This window comes from Elgaria multicarinata, chromosome 3 (assembly GCF_023053635.1).
Source record: "Elgaria multicarinata webbii isolate HBS135686 ecotype San Diego chromosome 3, rElgMul1.1.pri, whole genome shotgun sequence".
NCBI classification, from domain to species: domain Eukaryota; kingdom Metazoa; phylum Chordata; class Lepidosauria; order Squamata; family Anguidae; genus Elgaria; species Elgaria multicarinata.
Window position 1 is genome coordinate 78,990,055 of NC_086173.1, and position 23,486 is coordinate 79,013,540.

Below are 23,486 nucleotides of genomic sequence, written 5' to 3' on the forward strand. Positions count from 1 at the left end.
GGAATGTGGCAACAGGAAAGGGTCATGATGCGCGCTATAGTAAGGCATTGCTTAGGTCTTTCACACTGCCATAAGCATAAACAGTGTTGGCAGGTGATGGGGGCCGGACATTCTGGATGCTGTCATGAAAGTTCATACCAGCACAGAACCCATGGCTGGCAGCAAAACTGGCTGCTGCTGCACATACATGAGGCAACACCTAAAGCTTAAATTGTGAGACCCTTATGGAGCTCTGGAGTCCTATTGCCACTCTCCTCGAACTCAATTTAAGAAAGGGAATACTAGTAGCAAGGATTCCAAAAAGGAGCAAAGCCACAATGACCTTTTAAAAGTATGCATTTATTAATTATATTTTTAATCCACTCAATAACCAACGTTCTTATACAGAATCTGCTGTGATTCCAGAAGGTCTGAATCTTATCCCAGAATATTTAGGAGTAAGAGCACAGAACTAAGAAATCAAGCCCTTTTTGCCCCTTCACTATTTCTAGGCAACTCTAAAAATGTTCAAAGTTGAGGGTCATGGCATCGACACATTTCTGGACAGTACAAGATATCAAAACTGTGCTTTTTGTTTAAAAAATATTGTAAACATAATCATAACCATTTAGACATTGATGAGAAACACTCGATAGGATATGTTATTGGCAGATATTAACAAAAATATTATACCCAAGCACTCAGTCCAAAGCCAGTTCACATGTTACAAATGGGTCCCAAATTGGGCACAGCTGCTCTACTCATAAAGGCAACGTAAAGATGCATTTATCAAGGACAGTTAAGGAGCAAAGCATAGAAACCAGCAGATGTTCGAAACAACAACAACAGATAGCCTATGGCTAAGAGTGATGGGACAGGTTGCTTATGGAAACCAAAACTCCACACAGAGACATTGGAAAGTTTAAGGGCAATAATTCCTCCTCCAGCCATGCAAAGGCTTCAAGCAAGATGCAGATTTTGAAAGGTGACAGAAACAACACAGCACAACACACATCCATTTCCCCACCCCTGCCCTTCAGACTGTCCATTTTTATTGAAACAGGTGAAGAAAGCCACATTGATAGACCAAAGGTGGTAGTGATGATACAGCAAGCCATTGAATAGATATGACCACAGTCAATGCTTGAGCCCTTACATCCATTCTGGCAACAATGCTTGGTCGTGTGACAGGTTTTCTTGGGAAACCTGTCACACCGGGAAGCATTATTGCCATTGTGCAAGAGGTCATTCATGCTTGTGCAATGTAATTTACGTTAGCAGTGGTGTCACTCACACTAGATACTGCCCATTAGGATATAATATAGGAGGGATTAGGTCAGAGGTCCCCAACCTTTTGGGGTATGTGGGTACATCTGGAACTTTGAAAATGTTGTGGGCACTCTCACACAATAGCTGCCATGTGGGTGGGGCTTGCCCATTCAGGAAATGGCCACCAGGGTGAGACTAAAAGAAAAGAGACATGCCCAAGAATCTAAGTACAAGGCAGAGGTGGGGTCTGAGTTCCAAAACACAAAACCACTCTTATGAATCCAAATAAAGATGCAGTTGGAAGACAGCGCTTCACTTTGCAGCAAGTCAGCCTCCAGGTAAACATTTTAAAATTTCAAAAATTATAAGAAATAAAATAAAAATCAGGAGGGGCAGGGAGCCTGGTGTGTGCTGAGAGAGGTGTCTGCAGTCACACTGTGCCCACATGGGAGACTCCAGCACTAAGTTATAACATTTAATATAGAACTGCGTGTTTTTATTAGCTACCAACTCAGCAGATTTCAGGAAGTTTCAAAAACTGCATATCATATTTGAATTTCCTTCTCTTTTCTCTCTCTAGTTCTACCGCAGTATTAAACCAACATTTGAACTACTCTCTGATATGTTCCGCATTTCCTTAGGAGTACTGATAGCAAGAGCTTTCTTGCTATCCTAGCAGAGGACATGGAATATTACCTGAAGTATTTAACCAGAGGATTGAAACAGATGCTTTTGCCAACACCGCAGAGCTGCCCCAGCGTGCTCGGTGAGACACACATAGCTTCAGCCAGGCCATAGAAAGAGCCTTTTGATTTTTAACTCAATACCTATTCATAAATATTCTTGCTTACCGGTTCCCGGCCGTCCATTGCCTCCATCCACAACCTTCGGTCTTCTTCAGAAAGCGCCTGCATTGTGATCACTCCAGGCCTGCAGAGATTAATGGAATGATGCTGTGAATAATGGGCCTGAAAAGATGAAACTGCAAAAAGCAGAAGGGAAAGCAAGCAAATTCAACAAACACTACTTCAATGCATGCTTCCATGGTCCAAACTCAGGCCTCGGAACAACTGGGGGAAGACACCCATTTCCATGAAAATATATGGGGGCCAAACCTCAGATGTCAATTACTTTTCCCCTTTATTCACTTAGATAGGACTCTGTGGTAAAGCAAACTTTTCAAGCAACATTAGGAAGACTTCAAAAACGTATGTGAATGAATGCATTTTGGCAAACCACTGTACTCAAACGTACAACCTAAACCTTGCAAATGGATAATCAATGAAAATCTCTCCATGATTAAAACTGGTGGACTTTCTTTCACAACCTGATTAAGCAAGTACTCAGGGCTGGTTCATACAAAATCTTTTTTTCTTTACAACCCAAGAGTCCCAGGGGTCATGGATTGCATACATTATACACTGTCCTGACCATCCCTAGGTATGCATTTACATGGACAAACACAAATATGTGAAATGGGCAGTTCTGGATATAGCAGCAGTTCCTATGATTGCAGAAGGGATGGGAAATCTGTGTCCTTCCTATTCATGTCCAACTTGTGGGCTTCCCAGAGACAACTGGTTGGCCACTGCAGGGAACAGGAGGCTGGAATAGATAGGGCTTTGGTCTGATCCAGCAAGACTCTTCTTATACTCTTATGTACTTTATGAAGTATTTTCATTTTTTTATTTTCTAAACCACTTAAGAGATTTTTTTTTAAAAAAAATGGCATAATTGATCAAATAAATAAATACACACTGTGTTTTCCCCTTCTTTTTAATGTATGTTTCAATGTTTTTATTTTATTAAATGAAAATATATTTAAAACACACAAACACACACACAATTCCTATCCCAATGTGAAAAGCCCACCCCCCCCAAGACAGAATTCTGTCCCCCTCTGTCTTTCTAGAAATAGGATCATTAACAATCCACTGTCAGCAGTTCCAGTTCACAGATCTCAAGAAGGGTAAATGGTCACATAATTTATGAACTTTGATTTCTCATGGAAAGTCACATGGTTTGTAAACCTCTATTCAGTCACATGGTTCATAAACCTCTATTTTTCATGGAAAGTCATCAGAAGACTCCATGCTACCAACTGCGAACAAATGACTGATGATGCCAAAGACTGCAAGAATCTGTGCTATCAGTGAGGAAAAATGCCTGAGCAAACACCTAAACCGAAAAGCTGCAATGAAGCAAACTCTGAAGTTTGTTGGCGTGAGTAATGCTTCTGGTTGTCAGCAGAAAATTAACATGTAACACAGAAATTGACATTTGGCCTCTGCCCCAGGCTGCAAATAATAAAGAATCAGTAAAGGAGGGGTTTAAGAATTCTAAGTTCTAATCCTGTGACATTAGAAAAGGCCAATCAGATGGCAAGGGAATAATAATTATGTACACAAAGCAGCTCACACAATTTACCCAGGAAAGGACACAAGCTGTTCTGACTTGCACCACATGTAGACCCAAATAATCCAGACATATCGTGTGTTATTTTTGTTAATCTCTTTGTGCAGAGAATCACTTGATACTTATAGGATTAGCAAACTGGAAAAATATATCTAGAGAACACCCCTTAACCTTCAGCCTATTTGGAATACTGTACTAAAAATTAATCAATTCAAAATGTCCTGTTCCCCCCACTCCTCTAGAAAAAATATCCCTCTAGAAATAGCAACTTCATCTTAATTTGATAATATCATGCCAGACATGGTTTTGCCAAAAAAAATTAGATGGCTTTAGAAGTGGATTAGACAAATTAATGGATACAGCTATCAAAGGCTAGATACTAGTCATGAAGGCTATATGCTCTAGCCTCTGAATACTAGTTGCTAGGAAACAATGATGGGAAAAGGGCCCTCATGTCCTACTTGTGGACTTCCCCAAGGCATCTTGTCGGCCACTGTAGGAAAGAAGATGCTAGGCTAGATAGGCCTTCAGTCTGATCCAGCAGGGCTCTTCTTGTGTTCTTAAATTAAAATAAGACAAACCTCAGCTGATTGTCCAAACCAGAAAAGGCTACCACTGTGTGCGCACACCCACCCACCAACCCTCCAGAGCAGACTTTGGGAGTGCTCGGGGGACTGCAGGGGGGAGGAGGAACCCCCCTCCCAGTTTGTTGACAAAAGTTGTTCTGTCAGCAGCACAACTTAATTGGATTTCACCCACAGGTTTAGGTCTAATGATAAATACCTAGGAAGTAAAAGAATCTGAAGGAGCAGTATATATACTCAGTATATAATGAGTTATCATGTTTACCTCTCAATCTATATTTTACTTTCACTTGTACTATATCTACAAACATGTTTTTAGAAAAACAAACATAACTTGGGGATATTGTTGATAAGCACGTTTTATCAGGCAAAATACTTAGTACTAACAGCATGCACTCTAGAATCAGTAGTACAAAACAATACTAAAAGACAGTGTGATCAGATAGGTGTGCCTGGTAACCATTGTGATTTTTTTCAAAGCCTTTGATTATGTTCTTAGAAAACCTCACAAGACCTGCAAAGAGAGGCATCAATCTTCCCCATCTGTTTGAAAAGTGATTCCCATATGGCTGTACTTCTTCCAAGTGGGTATTAAGCCAGTTTTATGAACAAGGCAATATATTTTAAAGCCTAGTTGTACTAGCTATTCAGTTTTTCAAAGCCTTGCAGAAGAAACCCTTAAAACAGTGATGGGGAACATGCAGCTTTCCAGATGCCTTAAAAACAATAACTGAATGTAAGAAACAGGTATTAGCCAGCGGTCTGAGCATCCTATATAGTAATAATAATAATAATATTTCTTACCCGCCTCTCCATCCTGATTGAGGCGGGGAACAACAGTAAGTATAAAATACATAAAATACTGATTAAAAACATAGTATACATTGTTAAAACTTCCTAAAAATCATCCTAAAATCATCCTACAAGCATCCTAAAAGCATCCTAAAATTCCACTGGATAGGCCTGCCAGAAGAGCTCAGTCTTTATCAGTCTATTGTCTTGCCCAGAAAATGAGGGTCTCTAGCTTATGACTTCACAAATATTGTCTCTCCCTTACGCTGCTGTTCCATACAGTGCAAGTGACTAGAACAACAAGCTCCTAGAAAGCAGCAGCATCTTGACCCAAACCTCCGCAAAGTCCAATTTTTTAAAATGAAAATAGCTTATGCATGAGTGTGCAAGCTGCATCCCACCTCTTTAAAAGGGACAAAAGAACAAAATCTAGCTATTTATTCTTTCAATACCAGCTACGAAATCTGAATACCAGAAAAGGTTTGTTCAATTGCAGTAGCAGAAATGAACAGAGGACGTTTAGGAGTGTTCAAAAGGTCAACATGTTCTCCCTAGGCTGTGGGTTAAGGCAAACTTTAAAACCACCTAGCTCCCAAGATATTCCATCGATTTTATTTTTAGCTTGGGACTCGGTGTGTCCTTTCCCTATCACCCATGAAACCTTCATGCTGAATTATGTTTACCACCCATTGCATCTACAAATCTCTAGGGAACGACCCTCCTTTTGGGAATCACCACTTGTACATCTCTAGAACAAAAGTGTGGGGGGTAGCGGTGCAGCAGGCAGGGAGGGAATGCAGCTTAAGTTTACATGGCATTAGCCATAACATGATAATTTCAAGATTTCATTCGTCTGTAAAGGTCACTGGAAATGTGACACAGCAAAAAGAACAAGTACAGGCTGTATTGCATTTGACTAGCACAGAGCTTATCCAAGAGAGGAAAATGAATATATAACAAAGCTGAAGTGTTGAAGGTAGAATGAGAGAAAAATGGTGAGCCCGCTTGGTCAATAGAACCAATCTGCATGGCCAGTTCAGAAGTCTAGTGACATTATTGCTCACAGGCTCCCACTCTTTTCTCAACACTTTAAGGCACCATTGCCCAAATTATATATTTTGTACAGCTCTATAACTTTCCCTCATCCCTGGCCTCTTAAAGGTGTGCGTCGGATTCAGCTTAATCCTGAACTGAATCAAGCTGATTCAAACAGATTCATGAGATGTAAGAATCAAAGAGGAACTTCTTCAAAACGAACTGAATCTGAATCAGAACACTCCTGAAGATTCAGCATTCAAAGGGATGCAGAGACAGAGTCTCTCTGAAAAATTATACATTTCTCCCCAAATTCTCCATATAAGGGTGGGGAGAGGAGGAGGTGTAATTTTGTGACTGGCAGCTCTAGCATCTAATCACAATTAATGGTTTTGCCAAAGCTCTCCAACACCAGAACTTTAGGGTAAGGATGATGAAGTAATATATCATTGACAAACAAATAGAAGGCAGTAGTTTTTAAATGACTAATATATATAGGGTGCCAGAATGCACACAACTACTCGAACCACTAGTGGAGAAGGATGATTAACAAGAAACCCATTTATTATTATACAAAAATTACAAAAAAGCTGATGTATCCCATAGTTATTAGACAATAGTGGTGTTGGGTACTATAATACAATAAACCAATAATTAGAATGCTATTCCTACTATAAGACAATGCAAGTCTATAATATAGCCCAACAAAGACACACTAACACACTTTAGTCTATTAAACACATTTGGCTATACATCAGTACATAAACATATGTTCACAGATATATTATAAATAAGGTTTGTTCTTATTATATTTTATTCTTTCCAGCGTTGTAAGTTGTTGACAGGATTTTGCAATAAACTTCCCGTTTTCCCTGCTCAAGCTTCCTCGGAACAAACGCCATATCAGGTTAAACCGTCAATTATAGGATATTCATCATCAAAAAACTTTCTTGTGGGGGAGAAAACCCCTCCAATTGAAGGCAGCCTGTCTGTTTATGGTCTGAAGAAAAACGCGGAAAGCAGCTGAAGGAATGTTGAGATTTGGTGGAATCTATGGAAACTGGAAAGACGTAGCATAGGGTGCTTGCTTGGAAAATGCTGGATGCCACTGCCACTATATGCTCCACATCCATCCTTCTCCTATTGCACTTTCTGTGACTTTGGTAACAATTGAGCAGAAAACAAACAAATAAAAAAATAAAACAAGTAATAAACTGCTTTTCATTTATCATAACACCCTACAATTCAGCAGGTTTCTTGCCTTGGGACATCTCTATGAAATATGCCATTTTCATACAAATTACGCCCACACACACACCAAATGGTAAGGGGTAATGGCAAGTGAATCATTTACTACAACCCCAAATATGAACATTCCGCTTCCACAGAAAACACTGCACCTATCCTTCTGATGTTTTGTGGGTTCCTTAACTCGTGTGGCGCAGAGCGGTAAAGCAGCAGTATCTGCAGCTGAAACTCTCCCCACGGCCTGAGTTCGATCCCAGCGGAAGCTGGTTTCAGGCAACCGGCTCGGGTCGACTCAGCCTTCCATCCTCCCGAAGTCGGTAAAATGAGTACCCAGTTAGCTGGGGGAAAGGTAATAACGGCCGGGGAAGGCAACGGCAAACCACCCCGCTATAAGGCCTGCCAAGAGAATGTCAGCGAAAGCTTGCGTCCCTCCAAGAGTCAGCAATGACTCAGTGCTTGCACGAGAGGTTCCTTTCCTTTCTAACTAGGGCTACCTCTGTGCTATATTTTATTTTCATAACAACTGCCAACAAAAAACATAGAGGGGAAAGCTCATTCCTTTTTTTTTTTTTTTTTTTGCAAACTCCCAAACTATAAAGGTTGTCCTTGCACAAAGATCCCTGCACCTAAGCATTCGAAACACAGAAGGTTTGATTATCTCGGAACGGGCAACAATCCCTTCATTTTCTTCTAATCTAATTCTGCCAAGAAATTAAAAAGTTATCAACAGTTCCCTTCATTAAAAGATATCAGGCTATAAATTTGTGCAGCATTAAAAGCCCTGCATCTATTTATCTCATATTTAGTAGGCATAATACCCTCATAAGCAGCTACTAGGTCTGCAAATTGCATCCAATTCTGACGAACAGAGCAAAAGTTAAAGCCTTTCACTACTTTCCAATGACAATCAATGAGAGACATGAAGATTTTGATTTCCAAACTTAGATTTGGATCCGGATCAGAGTCCAAGCAGGCAGTCTCCAAATCCCTCCAAGCCGAAGCAGGCTGTTTTCTGAATTGGGGTCTGAACTGAATCGTGTGGTCGGTTCATGCCCCTGCGTTTAATTCTGCAACTTTGTGGGGCAAAACATGTGCCACCAGCTTGGTCAGCATTCCTAAGTTGGCAGAGTCATCAGTCACTGAAAGAAATCTCAAGGCATATGTTACTGGAATAATGTAAAGGGCTCCTTCAAGATTTAAAAATGAAAATCTATGCTACAGTTAAGAGTTCAGTTATAAATGTGAAGAGCACATGGAGCTTGGTTAGGACATAAGTCTTTGGCACTTGAGAAATAGATGATCACCCTGGAGCGCACCTGACCTAGGGTTAAGAGTGGTTAACTCTTATAATAAATGATCCACAATTAAGGGCATCTAGGGAGTGGGAGCCAGGATTCATGCATGGGAAGGATGAAGTATGATAATGTGGCCTGTTCCAATCTTGGTTAAGGGATGATGAGATATTGGCACCTGTTCTGTGTGCACAAGCAATGCCAAATACAGAAACTATAGATCATGGCAAAGGTAGTGGGTGAGAAATTATGAATATTAAAATATAACCTAAGTTATACTAGGGACCTGTGCCTCTCTTCCTACATATTCTTCACAATTAAGAGCTAAAAAAATTACTTCCAAAAGCAGGAGTCCCCAATCCTTTTGGGTCAATGGCTGGGCACTCTCACAAAATACATGCCATGAGGGTATGGCTTGCCCTTTAATAAAATGGCTACCATGGTGGGCACAAAATCCTCATTACTCAGAACGCAAACAGGTGTGATGAAAAGAAAAGTCATTTGCCCAAGAATCTAAGTAAAAGGCAGAGGTGGGTTCTAAGCTCCAAAATACAAAACAACTCTCATGAACACAAACAAAGATGGCACCAGAAAGCAGCACTTCACTTTGCAGCATGTCATCCTCCCAGTTAAACATTTTTAATTGTAAAAAAAACCCTAAGAAGTGGGGGGAGGGAATCAGGGGGCCTGGTGGACACCAAGATAGAACCCCACAGGCATCATATTGGGTACCCCAGCCCTGAAGGATATTAACATTAATATTCCAAACCTCTCACAAAAGTTCAAACCTCTCACTCTGAAGGGTGACAGCTTAATACAGCAATGGATAGCTCTATACAATTCAGTTAAGACAGAAAACAGAATTATCAAACAGATCAAAAAGGTATCATGGTGTGAAAAAAATTAAAAAGCATTAATTTTCACATTGATATTAAAAAGTTGAAACTCTCACAAACACACACTGTCCTAAACCCTTTATACAACTGAATTCCACAATATATCTCTATTTAACTCCAACAGCATTTTTCTTTATGTGCAACATCTGCCGGCACGACTTATTTTCCAGATTAATCAAACACTAATAAACCATACACCACCGCCACCTGCAGGCTATACAACAAACCTTTAAACCCCAATTTAAATTCTTATGTGGTTTGTAAACAATTTCAGCCTATAAGCCAGCTGGAACAGAAACAGACATGTTAATGTTTCCTCTGCAAGGTTTTAAGAATACTGAAGCAACATCCAGAGAAGATGTCATGTTTGAAAAGCTTTTATGCAGGAAAATGCCACGTACAGCAAGTTACATAGACACAGTTCGGGGAAATCCATTAACCCATATATTTATGGGGATTACATCATTGGCAAGATGTTGGCATTCTTCTACAGCCTAGCTTAAGGCTTCATGGGTCCTACACATGCATAAGATGCAATCCAACATTCAACCTGCTGTAAATATGCAAACAGATAGGGGAAATGGGATTGCTGATGATAACAAATATATTTACTTTTGCACAAGCTCTCTTTCCCCATACCACCAGCCCTTACAAATAATCAGATGCAGAACGTGGTGTGACTGTGATAGGATTCATTCAATTCTCCAAGTTCAGGACACACTCTCACTACTTCAGTTTGTCACACAAAACATTTCTCATTAAAAAAAAAACACCTTTAATCAATAAATGAACTTTTTTAAAAAAAAGCTACGGGAGGTTAATTTTCAATTGGTTGGACACAGTTAAAGGTATACTTTATTTGATTTTATTTACAACATTTATATACCACTCCACATCTAAGCACATTCCAGAGTGGTGAACAATCTCTATCTATAAAGCTGAAAGTATGTGTGCGGGTTTGTATGTCCAGAAATGTTTACCCACTTCCAGATGAGTTAGAAATTTGAAAATTCGCAAGCTGATAGGTCTAGCTCTACAATGTACCAGAAAAATCTAAAAACACTCTTTTTTCAGTTTTAAGTATTTTTAAAGAATTTAATAATAATAAAAAAAAATAGGCTCACGCCTAGAATTTCCAGGATGCTTTGGGAAGAAGGCCATACTTACCGGCCTTTGGCTGCCACTGTGAGGAAACATTTTGTATAATAATATAATAATCTATTTGACAAGGACTGAGTTATCAACCTTTGAAGCTACACAGAGGCGCTTCCCTACTCTCCTTGCCTAAATAAAAATCTACCAATTAAAGATGAATAAGTTGCAGATATATTTGTTATTTATCAAATACATGTTATTCAGGGACCTGGGTAACACCAGGTATATCAGCTAGTAAAGATAAAAATGACAAACTTTTGTTAGTTTTAAAACAGAATACCAATAAAAAAACATAGCTGGTCAATCAAGAAAGAGGTCTTGAACTAAAGAGGTCTTCAGCAGGAGACAAGATCAACACGATGCTGGTGCCTGCCCGACTTCCAAGAGCAGGGAGTTCCACAGAAAGGGAGCCACTACACTGAAGGCTCTTCTTTGGGTGGACTCCAGTCAGGCTGCAGATCCATATGGAACCACCAGGAGCCTTCTGATGACCTCAGTGACCAGATGATTTGATAAGGGAGAAGGGACTCTCTCAAGTATCCTGGTCCCAAGTCGTTTAGGGCTTTATGCTCTTGTAACAAAACCTTAAACCTAGCCCGGTAGCTAATAGGTAGCCAGTGCAGTGCCCTCAGCAAAGGAGTTGCATGCTGAAAAGAGGCAGCTCCTGACAACAGCTGAGCTGCTGCTGCATTCTGCACTAGCTCCAGCTTCTGAATCAGCCTTAAGGCAGCCACACATAGACCAAACTGAAGTAACCCAGTCTTGAGGTTACTACCACTGTGGCAAGCTATCAAAGCTGGTAAAAGGCACTCCAATAACTTGGGATTCCAGCAACAATGATGGATCTTTGGAGTGCTTCAAGACTACAAACCTTGTATTTCAAAGGGAATGCAACGCCAACCAGAATAGGCAATGAGCCTATCTCCCAGACTCAGGAACCGCTCATCCAGGGCTTCTGTCTTGCCAGGATTCAGCTTAAGTTTATTGGCCCTCATCCAGCACAACACTAAGTCTAGACACTGATCCAGGACTTGCATAACCTCACCAGATTCAGATGTCACAGGGAGTTAGAGCTATGCGATGTTGATGGCACTTGGCTCCAAATCTCCTAATGACTACTGCAGCGGCTTCATATAGATATAGAACAACATTGTAGGCAAGATGGTGTCCTAGGAAATCCCATAGTGATTTCCAGGGAGCTGCCCAGAGAGCTCCGGCTATTGGGCGGTATAGAAATGTAATAAATAAATAAATAAATAAATAAATAAATAGCTCAATTGGCAAGGAGTAGAGGTATCGTCACCTAATGTTACTCTCTGAAATTGACACCACAGGTAGGATCAGAACCACTATAACACAGTGCCTCTAATGCCCAGCCCATGGAGTTGATCCAGGAGGATACCATGGTCAATGGCATCAAAATCCAATGAGAGATCAAACAGAATCAACAGGGTCATACTCCCTTTGTCTCTCTCCCGATAAAGGTCATCTATCAGGGAGAGTAAGGCTGAACCAGGCATTTTGATTCCAGCATTTTAGGGCACACACACAAAACATTAAAATGGCTTGCCATCTTAACAGTATGGTAAATTATGTTTATTTACTGTAAGTTCTTGAAAGGGCATCTAATTTAATAATTAGAAGGTAGATGAAAATCAACTAAAGAAATCTTACGTGTATAGAAAAAGGCTGACTTTATTTTTTTTAAAAAATCTAATTCTTCATTTTATTTTCAGGAAAATTCCCCAATTACAAAAACATTGCAAACAAAAAATGTTTTTAATTTAACCTAATTTTGGAGGTTGATGAATGATGTTTATAACACTTGCCCAAGAGCACCTTCCATCCAGCCTTCCAGATATGCTGTGCAAAATAAGTGACAGATATTGCAAAACAAAACTGAAATGTAGTAAGAATTTAATTTGGCTGCGATTAATGGTTCCATTGGGAGGAAGGGGGGAATCACTTCCAAATATCATGATGGCTCTGTTATGGTTAAGAGGAACTGATTAGAGATTTAACATAAGATTAACATCCATTGTATCAAGGGGTATTTATGAGCACAACATTATCCCTCTTCAGGCGTTTACTCAGGGTTAGTCTAAGTGTGTGACTGGAGCCATGCCATATAGTCATACATTCCTATGTGGCACACATTGACTACCCTCACCCCACTGGGATCCATGTGTCTCAAGGGTCAGAGCCTTTGCATGTACAGCTGTGAACATGAAGGCTTCCACACATTCTTGAACCCCAGTTGAACATGGAAGTCTCCACATATATGCATGGACACTGAGGGTGGGGGCTGCGTGGCACACACAACTTCAGGTGCAGGGCTAGTTGGTGAAGCCCCACTGCCACTACACAGTGGGACAAGTCACCAAGTTGCTCATTAACTGCAAACATTTGACACAGCACATGAGAGAAGATGTTATGCCATCAATGCTGAGAGGCAGCAAGGAATCACGGATGTGTACATGCCTTTGTGGCATGTAATGCAAAACAGGACGACTGAAACAGACTGGCTCTGTTTCCTGGTCTGACTCCTTCCATTCTCAGTTCACCCAGTCTTGCTGCTAATCCAATGCCAATCCATTTTTATCCTTGCCCCCAGTTTATTTTGTAATCACAGTACAAATTCTGTTACATGCCAGCAGGCATGCAAGAGATGATTACAGAAGAATGCCAGACGGAGTTCTCTCTATTCTGTTTTCAACTGAGTGGCAGATTCCACTCCTGCAGTAAAAATTCCTTATGACGACCCCTTCTGGCATTCTTCAATGTCCCTACAAATATGACTACTGTTATCATACTGTTCTTGAATAACTCAGTTGAATAAGTTTAACCCAATGTTCAAGCTTCCTTTCTAAAGAATGTTTCAGAAATAAGGGAATTTTTATTTGATATTGCATTGGAAGACAAATACAATTAGCTTAAATGCGGGTATCACTACTGTTAATTAAAAAGATAGTCTCTTATTCTGCCCGCAATTAAAATTACTTAGATTTCCTGCGGTTTTTGTTAAAACAAAAATGGAGGGAAATGAGCCAACAGCCCTTATCGGCAATTAGATTTGTTGGTCATGCCCCTCAGCCAAGATTTTTCAATATGGTGGAAAGGGTCCCCAATAATGACTTCATGCCCATTCAGTCTCCACATCATCACCCATCCAAAACACCTTTGTTCTAAACGTCTGTGGATGTAGTGTAGCCCATTCTCAACAAGGACAGAGTGGTGCAAGGTAATGCCCCATTTTTAAAAAACTGTGGAACTAAAGCTGAGAAACATGGGGGGTGGACTGCGGCCACAGCATCTTAGCAACCAACAAGGAAGTGAAGTCCTTTGACTTCCCTTTACTATGTAGGCAAAAGCTCCTATTCTGTTTCTGTTTCTTTTTCTATCCATTACCGTCCCCAAGGCCCATCTGTTTCCCTATCACCTGAACTTCCCTGGCCATATAGCTTTCCAATCCGTTACTCCAATCCTTATTTGGTAAACACTAATATTTTCCTATCTCCTAAATTAATCCTATTGGAATTAGTATACTGACCCATGTGCTAGGAGGTGGTACACTAATCAAACCAATGCTCCCCTCTGTAATGAATGAAAACAAATTTTTGTAAAAGTTCATGTTTGAGCTAGTTTCCTCATTTTAGAAGTAGCTGTCACCCATTTTAGTAAGAGCATAGTGCAGGAAACCTATGGTTAAAGCCCCCCTTAGATCTGGTGTTGGTTCTTACCCAAGTATACATACAGACTGAAAGAGACCACACATTGAAATAAATGCTACCTCCAGTATCTGATGCAGTAAGCCTGTGTGCACCAGTTCCTGGGGAACATGGATGGGAAGGTGCTGTTGCACCATATGAACAGGTTGCTTACCTGTAACCATGGTTCTTCGAGTGGTCATCTGTGCAGTCACACTATGGGCTCTGCGCTTGCGCCGAGCCTGTACCTCGGAAAGGTTTGTAGCTGAGAAAAAACGTTATTTAGGCGGGAACCCCTCCCCCACCATCCATTGCGCATGTCCCGCGCGTTCCCGCCTTACCCTCAGTTCCTTTGCGACATGTTATGAACCGAGAGAAAGGCAGGCCTCTTCTGCATCAGAGACACCGAAGAGGGGATGGTGGGTGGGTTGTGTGACTGCACAGATGACCACTCGAAGAACCATGGTTACAGGTAAGCAACCTGTTCTTCTTCTTCGTGGTCTCTGTGCATCACACTATGGGCGAGTACCAAGCTATGACTTACCGGTGGAGGGTCGGTGTCATTGTAGAACTGCTGAGAGGACTGCTCTGCCGAAAGAAGAGTCATTGCGAGACCTGGTATCAACGTTGTAGTGTCTGGCAAAAGTCAGTGGTCGTGACCACGTAGCAGCCTTGCAGATGTCGATTAGAGGGATTCCCTTGGCGAATGCTGTGGATGTGGCTAGGCTTCGAGTGGAATGAGCTTTGACCCCATGTGGGAGCTCGAGCTTAGATAATTGGTATGCAAGTTTGATGGTATGTGTTATCCAAGCTGAGAAGCGTTGTATGGAGACATTTTGACCTTTCTCTTTTCCACCATAACAAATAAAGAGTCTCTGTGATTTTCTAAATTGTTGTGTCCTTTCTTTGTAAAATGCTAGGGCGCGACGTACGTCTAGACAGTGAAGTCTCCTTTCTAAATCCGAAGATGGAGAAGGAAAAAAGGTGGGTAACACTATAGGCTGATTAATGTGGAAATCAGTAACCACCTTGGGAAGGAAGGTTAGATCTGGTCGGAGAACCACTTTATCTTTGTGAAAGATAGTGAAGGGAGGGTCGATGCGCAAAGCACAGAGTTCGCTAGCCCTTCTTCCAGATGATATTGCTGTTAGAAAGGCTGTTTTCCATGTTAAGAGATGTAAAGGAGCTGTTGCAAGAGGTTCGAAAGGTTTTGCAGTGAGTATGTTGAGGACTACAGAGAGGCTCCAACTTGGAGTTATTGGTTTGATGGGCGGAATGAGGTTCTTTAGCCCCTTCATGAACCGTTTTATTATGGGTGTAGAGAAAAGAGTCCTGTTGTTAATTTCTCCTCTGAATGTGGAGAGAGCCGCTAGGTATACTCTGATAGAAGTATATTTTAGACCTTTGTCATATAGGTGATGTAAGAAGCCTAGGATGTGTTGAATAGAGCAGGTGTTTGGTTGAAAAGAGTTGCGTTGTGCGAATTGGGTAAAGTAGTCCCATTTTCTTTGGTATGACTTTGTGGTTGATGGCTTTATGGCTGCAGATAGGATGGTCCTTATTTGTGGTGAAAAATTTGTTGAGGATATAGTAGTCTCTAAGGGTGGATTCTCCATGCTGTTAGATGGAGGGTCTGTATATCCGGGTGATGGATGAGGCCTCTGTTGCATGACAGCAGGTCTGTTGTTGGTGGTAGAGGGTAGAATATTCCCCTCGCTGCTTTGAGGAGAGGAGAGAACCAGGCTTGTCTGGGCCAACGAGGGGCGATGAGGATGCAGTCTGTGTTGTCTAGGATGATCTTGGTGACTACTTTGTGGAGTAGTGGAAATGGCGGAAATATATAGAAGAGGGTGCCTTGCCAGGTGTGGAGAAAGGCGTCTCCCATAGAATTGGTACCTATTCCTGCTCTGGAGCAGTATGCAGGGCATACGCTGTTTTCCTCTGAGGCAAAGAGGTCGATGGAAGGTTGGCCCCAGGTGCGAAAGAGGGTGTTTAATACAGGTTGTGCGAGATTCCATTCGTGTTGGAGATGGAACTGACGGCTTAATGTGTCTGCCAGGTCGTTGTTTGATCCTGCGATATGAAGAGCGGTAAGGCGAATACCTCGAGGGATCGTCCATTCGAGGAGGCGGAGAGTGAGGTTGACGAGGTTGGGAGAGCGAGTGCCTCCTTCCTTGTTGATATGCCAGAGAACTGTAGTGTTGTCTGTAACAATCTGAACATGTTGGTGAGATAGATGGTTCTCGAAGGCCAGTAAGGCCTTTTTGACGGCTTGAAGTTCGAGGAAATTGATGTGTTGTTTTGAGTCTTGTGAGGACCAGCGGCCTTGGATTTGAAGATTGCCGCAGTGGGCTCCCCAACCTATGGTGGAGGCATCGGTTGTGAGGACTCTCGAAGGCGGTGGCTGCTGGAAAGGAATGTCCTTTAGGAGGTGGTTTATGATGGTCCACCAGCGTAGGGAGCGAACGATGTCGTGAGGGACAGTGAGAAATACACGTCTTGCATCGCAGTCTTTGTTGTAGTGAAGAATGAACCATAGTTGTAGTGGTCTCATATGGAATCTGGCCCATTCGACTACGGCTACAGTGGAAGCCATGTGGCCTAAAAGTTGTTGAATGGCATGGGCAGAGGAGCGTGGAGCGGACATCACGTGAAGTGCTTTGTGCGTGAGGAGGCGCGCTCGGTCTCGAGGGAGATATGCTCTGGCCGTAGGTGCGTGGAGATAGGCTCCTATGAACTGTACCGATTGGGTTGGTTGTAGAACCGACTTTTCTTGGTTGATACAGAGACCCAGGTTGTTGAGGAGGGTGAGAGTGTATGATATGCTGTTGTGGAGGTCGGTTTTGGAGTCCGATACGATCAACCAATCGTCGAGGTAAGGGTATACCTCGATGCCTTGTAGACGGAGGTGTGCACATACTACGGCCATGCATTTGGTAAAAACTCTCGGGGCTGTCGATAGGCCGAACGGGAGCACCCGAAATTGGTAGACGTTGTCTCCTATGCTGAAACGTAGAAAGTGGCGGAAGGATTTGTTGATGGCAATATGAAAGTATGCATCTTTGAGGTCTATTACTGCAAACCAAGCGGTTTTTCTTAGAAGTGGGAGGATGGATTGCAGGGTGATCATTTTGAATTTCTTGGACGAATGAATTTGTTGATGCCTCTTAAATCCAAAATGGGTCGAAGACCCCCATCCCTTTTGGGTACTGTGAAGTACCGAGAGAAGAATCCGTTTGCGCGAAGGTGGTGAGGGACTTTTTCGATTGCACCTTTGTGTAGTAGAGTGCGGGTCTCTTCTAACAGTGGTTGTGATGGAGTGGTGCGTTTTACGATGCCGATTGGTGGGATGGAGTCGAATTCTATGCGGTATCCTGTAAGGATGATGTTTAAGACCCATGAATCTGAAGTAATGTTTTCCCATGTGTGGAAGTAAGAGGCAAGGCGATCTTGGAAGTTGTGAGATTGGGGAGGCATGGCGTCAAAGGCGACGTTTGGTGAAGGTATCCGTTTTCTTTTGGGTACGGAATTTGGATGATGAGTTGGCTGGTTTCTTTTGAAACTGTTGAGAAGGTTGAGACCTTGGTAGTCTGTCAAAGGTAGGTCTTTGGGTGTATTGTTGTTGAGGTCGAAGCCAGCGTCTTGGTCTTTGAGGCTGGTGTTGCTGTTGAGAAGGGGTTAAGCCCATTCTTTTTGCGGTGTTACGTGCTTTTTGAACAGTATCGAGTTGTTCATCGGTTTTGGAGTTGAAGAGTCCCTCGGCATCGAAGGGGAGATCTTCGATGCGGGAGCGAGTCTCTGGAGTAAGAGTGGCTGAACGAAGCCATGCGTGGCGGCGTAAAGCAATAGAGCCAGTCATTAGTTTAGAGTAACAGTCTGCCTGGTGTCGAGTGGAGTTGGTCTGGAGTTTAGATAATCGGGACGCTTGGGCATGGAATGCGCGGGCGAGTTCTCGTTGGTCTTCAGGTAAGTAATCGCAAAGCGATCCGATTTTATCCCACAAGAATAGTTGATAGCGGGACATCAATGCTTGGTAGTTGGTAACTCTGAGACCAAGAGCTGCTGCTGAGTAAGCGCGACGTCCCATGAAGTCTAAGCGTCGTCCCTCCTTGTCTACTGGGGCAGTATGTGTCTTTTGGGATCTAGAGTGGGAGGATTCCACAATGATAGAGTTTGGTTTTGGATGGGAGAATAAAAATTCCACATCTTTGGTTTGGACTTTATACATAGACTCTAACTTACGTGATGTAGGAGTCATTGTTGAAGGCGAGGTCCAGGTTTGCTTTATTGTTTGAAGTAAGATGGGTGAGAAAGGAATCTCCACTGGGGTTGCTGATTCCGGGTATATTGCATCGAAAAATGGGTCCTGAATTTGTTCTTGCTGCTGTTGAGCGTCGACTCCTAATGCTGTAGCCATGTGGAGGATTTGTTCAGCGAAAGACCCCATTTCTTCTGATGGAGATGGGTGGTCTTTGGTTCCCACTGCGTCGTCTGGTGATGGCATCGACGGGGGGGAAGTGGATGCTGAGGAGGCATCGGAGTCATAGTCCTCAATAGGAGGTTGAAGTATGGGTCTTGGTGTTGTAGTCGCCGGAAGCAGAGGAAGCCGTTGGGAGGAAACCAATAGCGAGGTTGAGCGTGGCGGAACAGGGGGAAGTTGTGCCTCCTGTTCTACTTCTTGAACGTAGCGTTGTTGATGGTGTGTATCCGGGTATGGATCACGGTATCTTTCTCTCCTATAGTGGGGAGAGTAGTCCCGGTGTGTGTAGTAGTAATCGGAGTATCTATCCCAATCGTGAGGGGATCTGGATCGGCTGCGGTGCGATGCACGGTAGTACCGGTTGTAATGCTCCCTGTAATGTGGCGGGGAGTGTTGGTGAGATGTCGATCTAGGAGAGTATCGATCATGATAGTACCAGTCATGGTTCCGCTGTACGGGTACGAGGTCATCTGAGCGAGGTGGTTCTCTGTTAGAGGGATGTCGAGTTGGTGAACGTTGGTGCCCATGGTGTCGAGAAGGCGGTATTGCCTCTGCTCGAGTGTCCTGTTGAGAGACAGGAGATGGCGGAGAGGGTTCTGCCGGGGACAGAGGTTCCCTTATCTCGCCTTCAGACGTGGTAGAGAGAAGTTCAATGGTCGGGCGTTTGGCCAGGTTTGAACTCTCTGCCGTTGGTGGTAATTGAGACACGGCTACCAGTCTGCGTGATTGTGATGATTTCTTTTGTTTCTTTGGGTGAGGCTCTGGCGGGGATTTGGCTTTCTTTGCTTTCTTGGAGAGTTTCTTTGCTGTCGATACCGTAAGAGTTCGCGAAGTCGAAGGTGGCGGTGGAATTGTTGTCGGTATCGATGTGACGGTCGATGTCGAAGCTTTCGGTATCGAGGTCGTAGGGGACGCCATGTTTACGGGTTGGAGAGTTTGTTTCCAAAGTTGTGCTTTTAAGCGGTCTGAGCGGTGGCGTCTAGTTTGCTTAGAAAAAGCCTGGCAGTGGTGGCAAGTTTCTACTATGTGCGTTTCTCCAAGACAAAGGAGACAAAGAGAGTGCCCGTCTGCTGCTGGTAGCTTACTGCTACAACGGACGCATTTTCGAAAAGGGGCCTTAAGGGCCATACAAAGTAGAAGTTAGTAGTAGGATAGAAAAGAGAATAACTTTTTTTTTTTTTTTTTTTTTTTTTTTTAGGAGGAAAAAAGGGTGCGAGGAGATTGGAGAAGAATTAAGTAAGAAAGAAAAGAGAATGGAAGAAAAAAACTCAGCTACTGCAAGAAGAAGCGAGGAGGAACCTTTCGACGAGGCGCTAGGTAAGGCGGTCGCAAAGGAACTGAGGGTAAGGCGGGAACGCGCGGGACATGCGCAATGGATGGTGGGGGAGGGGTTCCCGCCTAAATAACGTTTTTTCTCAGCTACAAACCTTTCCGAGGTACAGGCTCGGCGCAAGCGCAGAGCCCATAGTGTGATGCACAGAGACCACGAAGAAGAACCTGTTTTGTTAGTCCCTGGTCGACAGCTGGTTGGCCACTGTGTGAACAGAGTGCTGGACTAGATGGACCCTCGGTCTGATCCAGCATGGCACTTCCTTTGTTCTTAAATACTAGATCTTCCAAGTCCAGCAGTTCACTACCATTCACAGTGAAGTGTGCCTGGATGGAAGTGCACAAACATGAAGTCTGCTCCCAGTTACTTGCTCACGCATTACTTGGCTCTCAGGGGTCAAGTAATGCATGAGCAAGTGCTGCAAAGCACACACAGCTACCAAGAAAGGCACACATTTCCCTTTGACCCCTGCCTAACTGTGTCTTCTTTGCACTACAAAACTGAGTGTCAACCCAGTCCCACTGAACCCTCAGTTCGTGCAGCTGAACAGCAAGCTCTCTCTGGTTTGCTGTCTGCTACAGACTATAAACCTAACAACATGGACAACTTTTACAAAGGAACCTTTAAGTGTGGAATTTGGCATAACTTCTAGCTCTATGTTTCTTTGTCTCCACATCAGTGTTATGGCAATACTGCACCAGTTAAAAAGCAGGAATTTGCATACCTAGGACTTACTGATGGAAAGTAAAAAGGCAATTTCAACTCACCGATCCACCGCTTCTACATCAAAACAAAATCTCTTCTCTATGGAATCAGTTTTCCGACGTGTGCAGGATTTGAGGGTAATGGCTTCATCTTCTCCCTGGCAGAAGATAAAGATCAAAAATTAGGCCAATTTTTTTTAAAAAAAACACATCCCACCACATACTGGTAATAGACTTTTTCTGAATGCCATCTTGCAAGTAGCATTTGACCCAATGATGATCTCTGATTAAAACCAGCAGGTGAAGAAAAGTCAAGATTTCAGTACAATCAATAAACTTCCCTCCACAGAATTAGAAATTGTGTGGAAATCATTGTGGAAATCCAACAACTTGGGGACGGATAAGAATATAAGACAGCTCTGCTGAATCAGAAGAAAGGTCCATCTATCCCAGCTTTCCCCAACCTGGTGCTCTCCAGATGTGTGGGACCCAAATCCCATAATTCCTAGCCAGCATGGCCACCGGCCAATGAGATCCCTGCAGGAAGCCCATAAGCAAGGCCTGAAAGGAAGGCAATAGCCTTAAGAACGTAAGAGCCATGCTGGATCAGACCAAGGGTCCATCAAGTCCAGCACTCTGTTCACACAGTGATCAAGGGACCCACAAGCAGGACACAGGTGCATCAGCACCCTCCCTCCCATGGTCCGCAACAACTGGCATACATAGGCTTACTGGTATTTGGCGGCATACTCTCTGCTACCTTGTAGGGCCAGTATCTCAGGATTCACCTAGCCATCATCAACCTTTCTAGACCCCCTTTTAAAGCCACTTAAGGTGGTGCCCAACATCTTAGTGTGATGAAGTAGGTTTTTGCTCAGGCTTCTTCATTTTTAAGGGTGTCACAGGCTTTTAGAAAAGGTTTTCTGCAGTATGAACCATTACCTACAGCTGCAATCCACAACCATTTAAAGGCACTATAAGTCACATTGATTCAAGTTCATCAGGCAATATTCTCCTTCCCCCAGCGTTCTTCCCAGGAAGCGATAGCGGGCCTTGAGGCTTCCAGAGCTCACCTCAAAGGGTAAAGGAAGTTCCTCATTCAAAGAAATGATCTCCCCTGTTCAGTCCACACCTATGCTTTACAATGTTGGCAGAGGGAGAGTTCATCTGAGATGTTTCCTGCGGGCTCCATTCTTTTTACACTAGGCTCTACTCTTTGATCCTCCTCAGGTACCAGAATTTTGGTGCTGAAAACCCTAGTACCAGTCTTAACAGTTATCAATTTCTTTCAAATGATTGAAAGTTATCTACAACGCTGAGTTATTTTGCTTATAATTCAACTCTCTTTTTTAAGGACACTAGACTTGCCCACTAGCTTATCAGATTGCTTCCCTCTTCAGTTACTGGCTTTGGTTTCAAACCAGGGATTCTTGGAAAGAACTCGCAGGTGGGGAGCTACAAAAGGCCCCTGCATAGCTCCACTGATGGGGAAGTACCAGTGAGTGAAACAAAACAAAACAAAACAAAACAAAAACATTCCTTGACCATGAATCATGTTGCAAGCAAGAGGAAAAGAGCAGGCTTATTCCAGTAAAGGAATGGTACTTTTGAGAAGTACAGGTTAGTGCATGTCAAGTATTATTGATTTAGCTTCAGGAATAACTTGACCCAATAAGAGTAATAGGAAGTTTTTTCAAACACAATGCCTGCATCTTCTTAAGGATCTAGGAATGTTGCCAATTCAAGTGGAAATACTTAAAATGCTGCAGGGGAAGGTAAAGTGAACATAATGGCTGTGTTCGGATGACACAACAGTCAATGGTGGGTTAATACTCAACTTCACGGTTGATTATTGAGAGGGTACTTACTCCCCACACAATATGATTGTAATCAACTGTGGTGTGGATTAAGGCCAGCATTGAGTTGGCTATTTGTCAACAATGTGTTTGATTGACACATCCCCCACCCTCTCTCGCCCCTCAGTCCTCCTGCTGGTATCCCATCAGCCATTGCGAATTCTGCTGGCTGGACTTGAGCAGCAGCTGCCACTTTGGTCGCTCTTGCCAGGGGACTCTGTAGTTGCCAAAAATAACCAAATGTATTAGAGGAAATAGTGCCGGTGCCCAGCAATCCTTGACTTGTTATTGACCAATAGGGATGACTTAGTGGATAAAGTGGCAGTTACGGGAACTCTGGGGGAAAGTGACCACGTCATACTTGAATTCTTGATTATGAAGGAGACAAAAGTCGAGCGTAGCCATACACGTACTCTGGATTTTAGGAAAGCTGATTTTAATAAACTCAGAACTATAATAAGTAAGGTCCCGTGGCAAGGGAGCCTAATGAGAAAAGGAGTGCAGGATGGGTGGGAGTATCTAAAAAATGAAATTTTAAAGGCACAGTTACAAACAATTCCAACAAGGAGAAAAGATAGAAGACAACAGAGGAAACCAATGTGGCTCCACAAAAAGCTTATTGATGAACTGAAAACAAAAAGGGATACATATAGGAAGTGGAAGGAAGGCCAGGCTACAAAAGAAGAGTACAGACAAGTGGCGCAGAAGTGCCGAAATGGCGTCAGGAAGGCTAAAGCTGTGAAT

At 42.9% G+C, this 23,486-nt stretch overlaps 1 protein-coding gene across 4 annotated transcripts in view; it reads right to left on the minus strand.

Annotated features, from left to right (window-relative positions):
- Positions 1-23,486, minus strand: part of ARHGAP26 (Rho GTPase activating protein 26) — a 299,816-nt gene that overhangs the window by 176,667 nt on the left and 99,663 nt on the right. For all 4 annotated transcript variants that reach the window (XM_063120676.1, XM_063120675.1, XM_063120677.1 and 1 more), the window contains 2 exons: positions 20,950-21,044; positions 2,100-2,178 (listed from right to left, as the gene is read on the minus strand). In XM_063120676.1, coding sequence (XP_062976746.1) covers positions 2,100-2,178; positions 20,950-21,044 — 174 coding nt within the window. The remainder of the gene's footprint in view (positions 1-2,099; positions 2,179-20,949; positions 21,045-23,486) is intronic.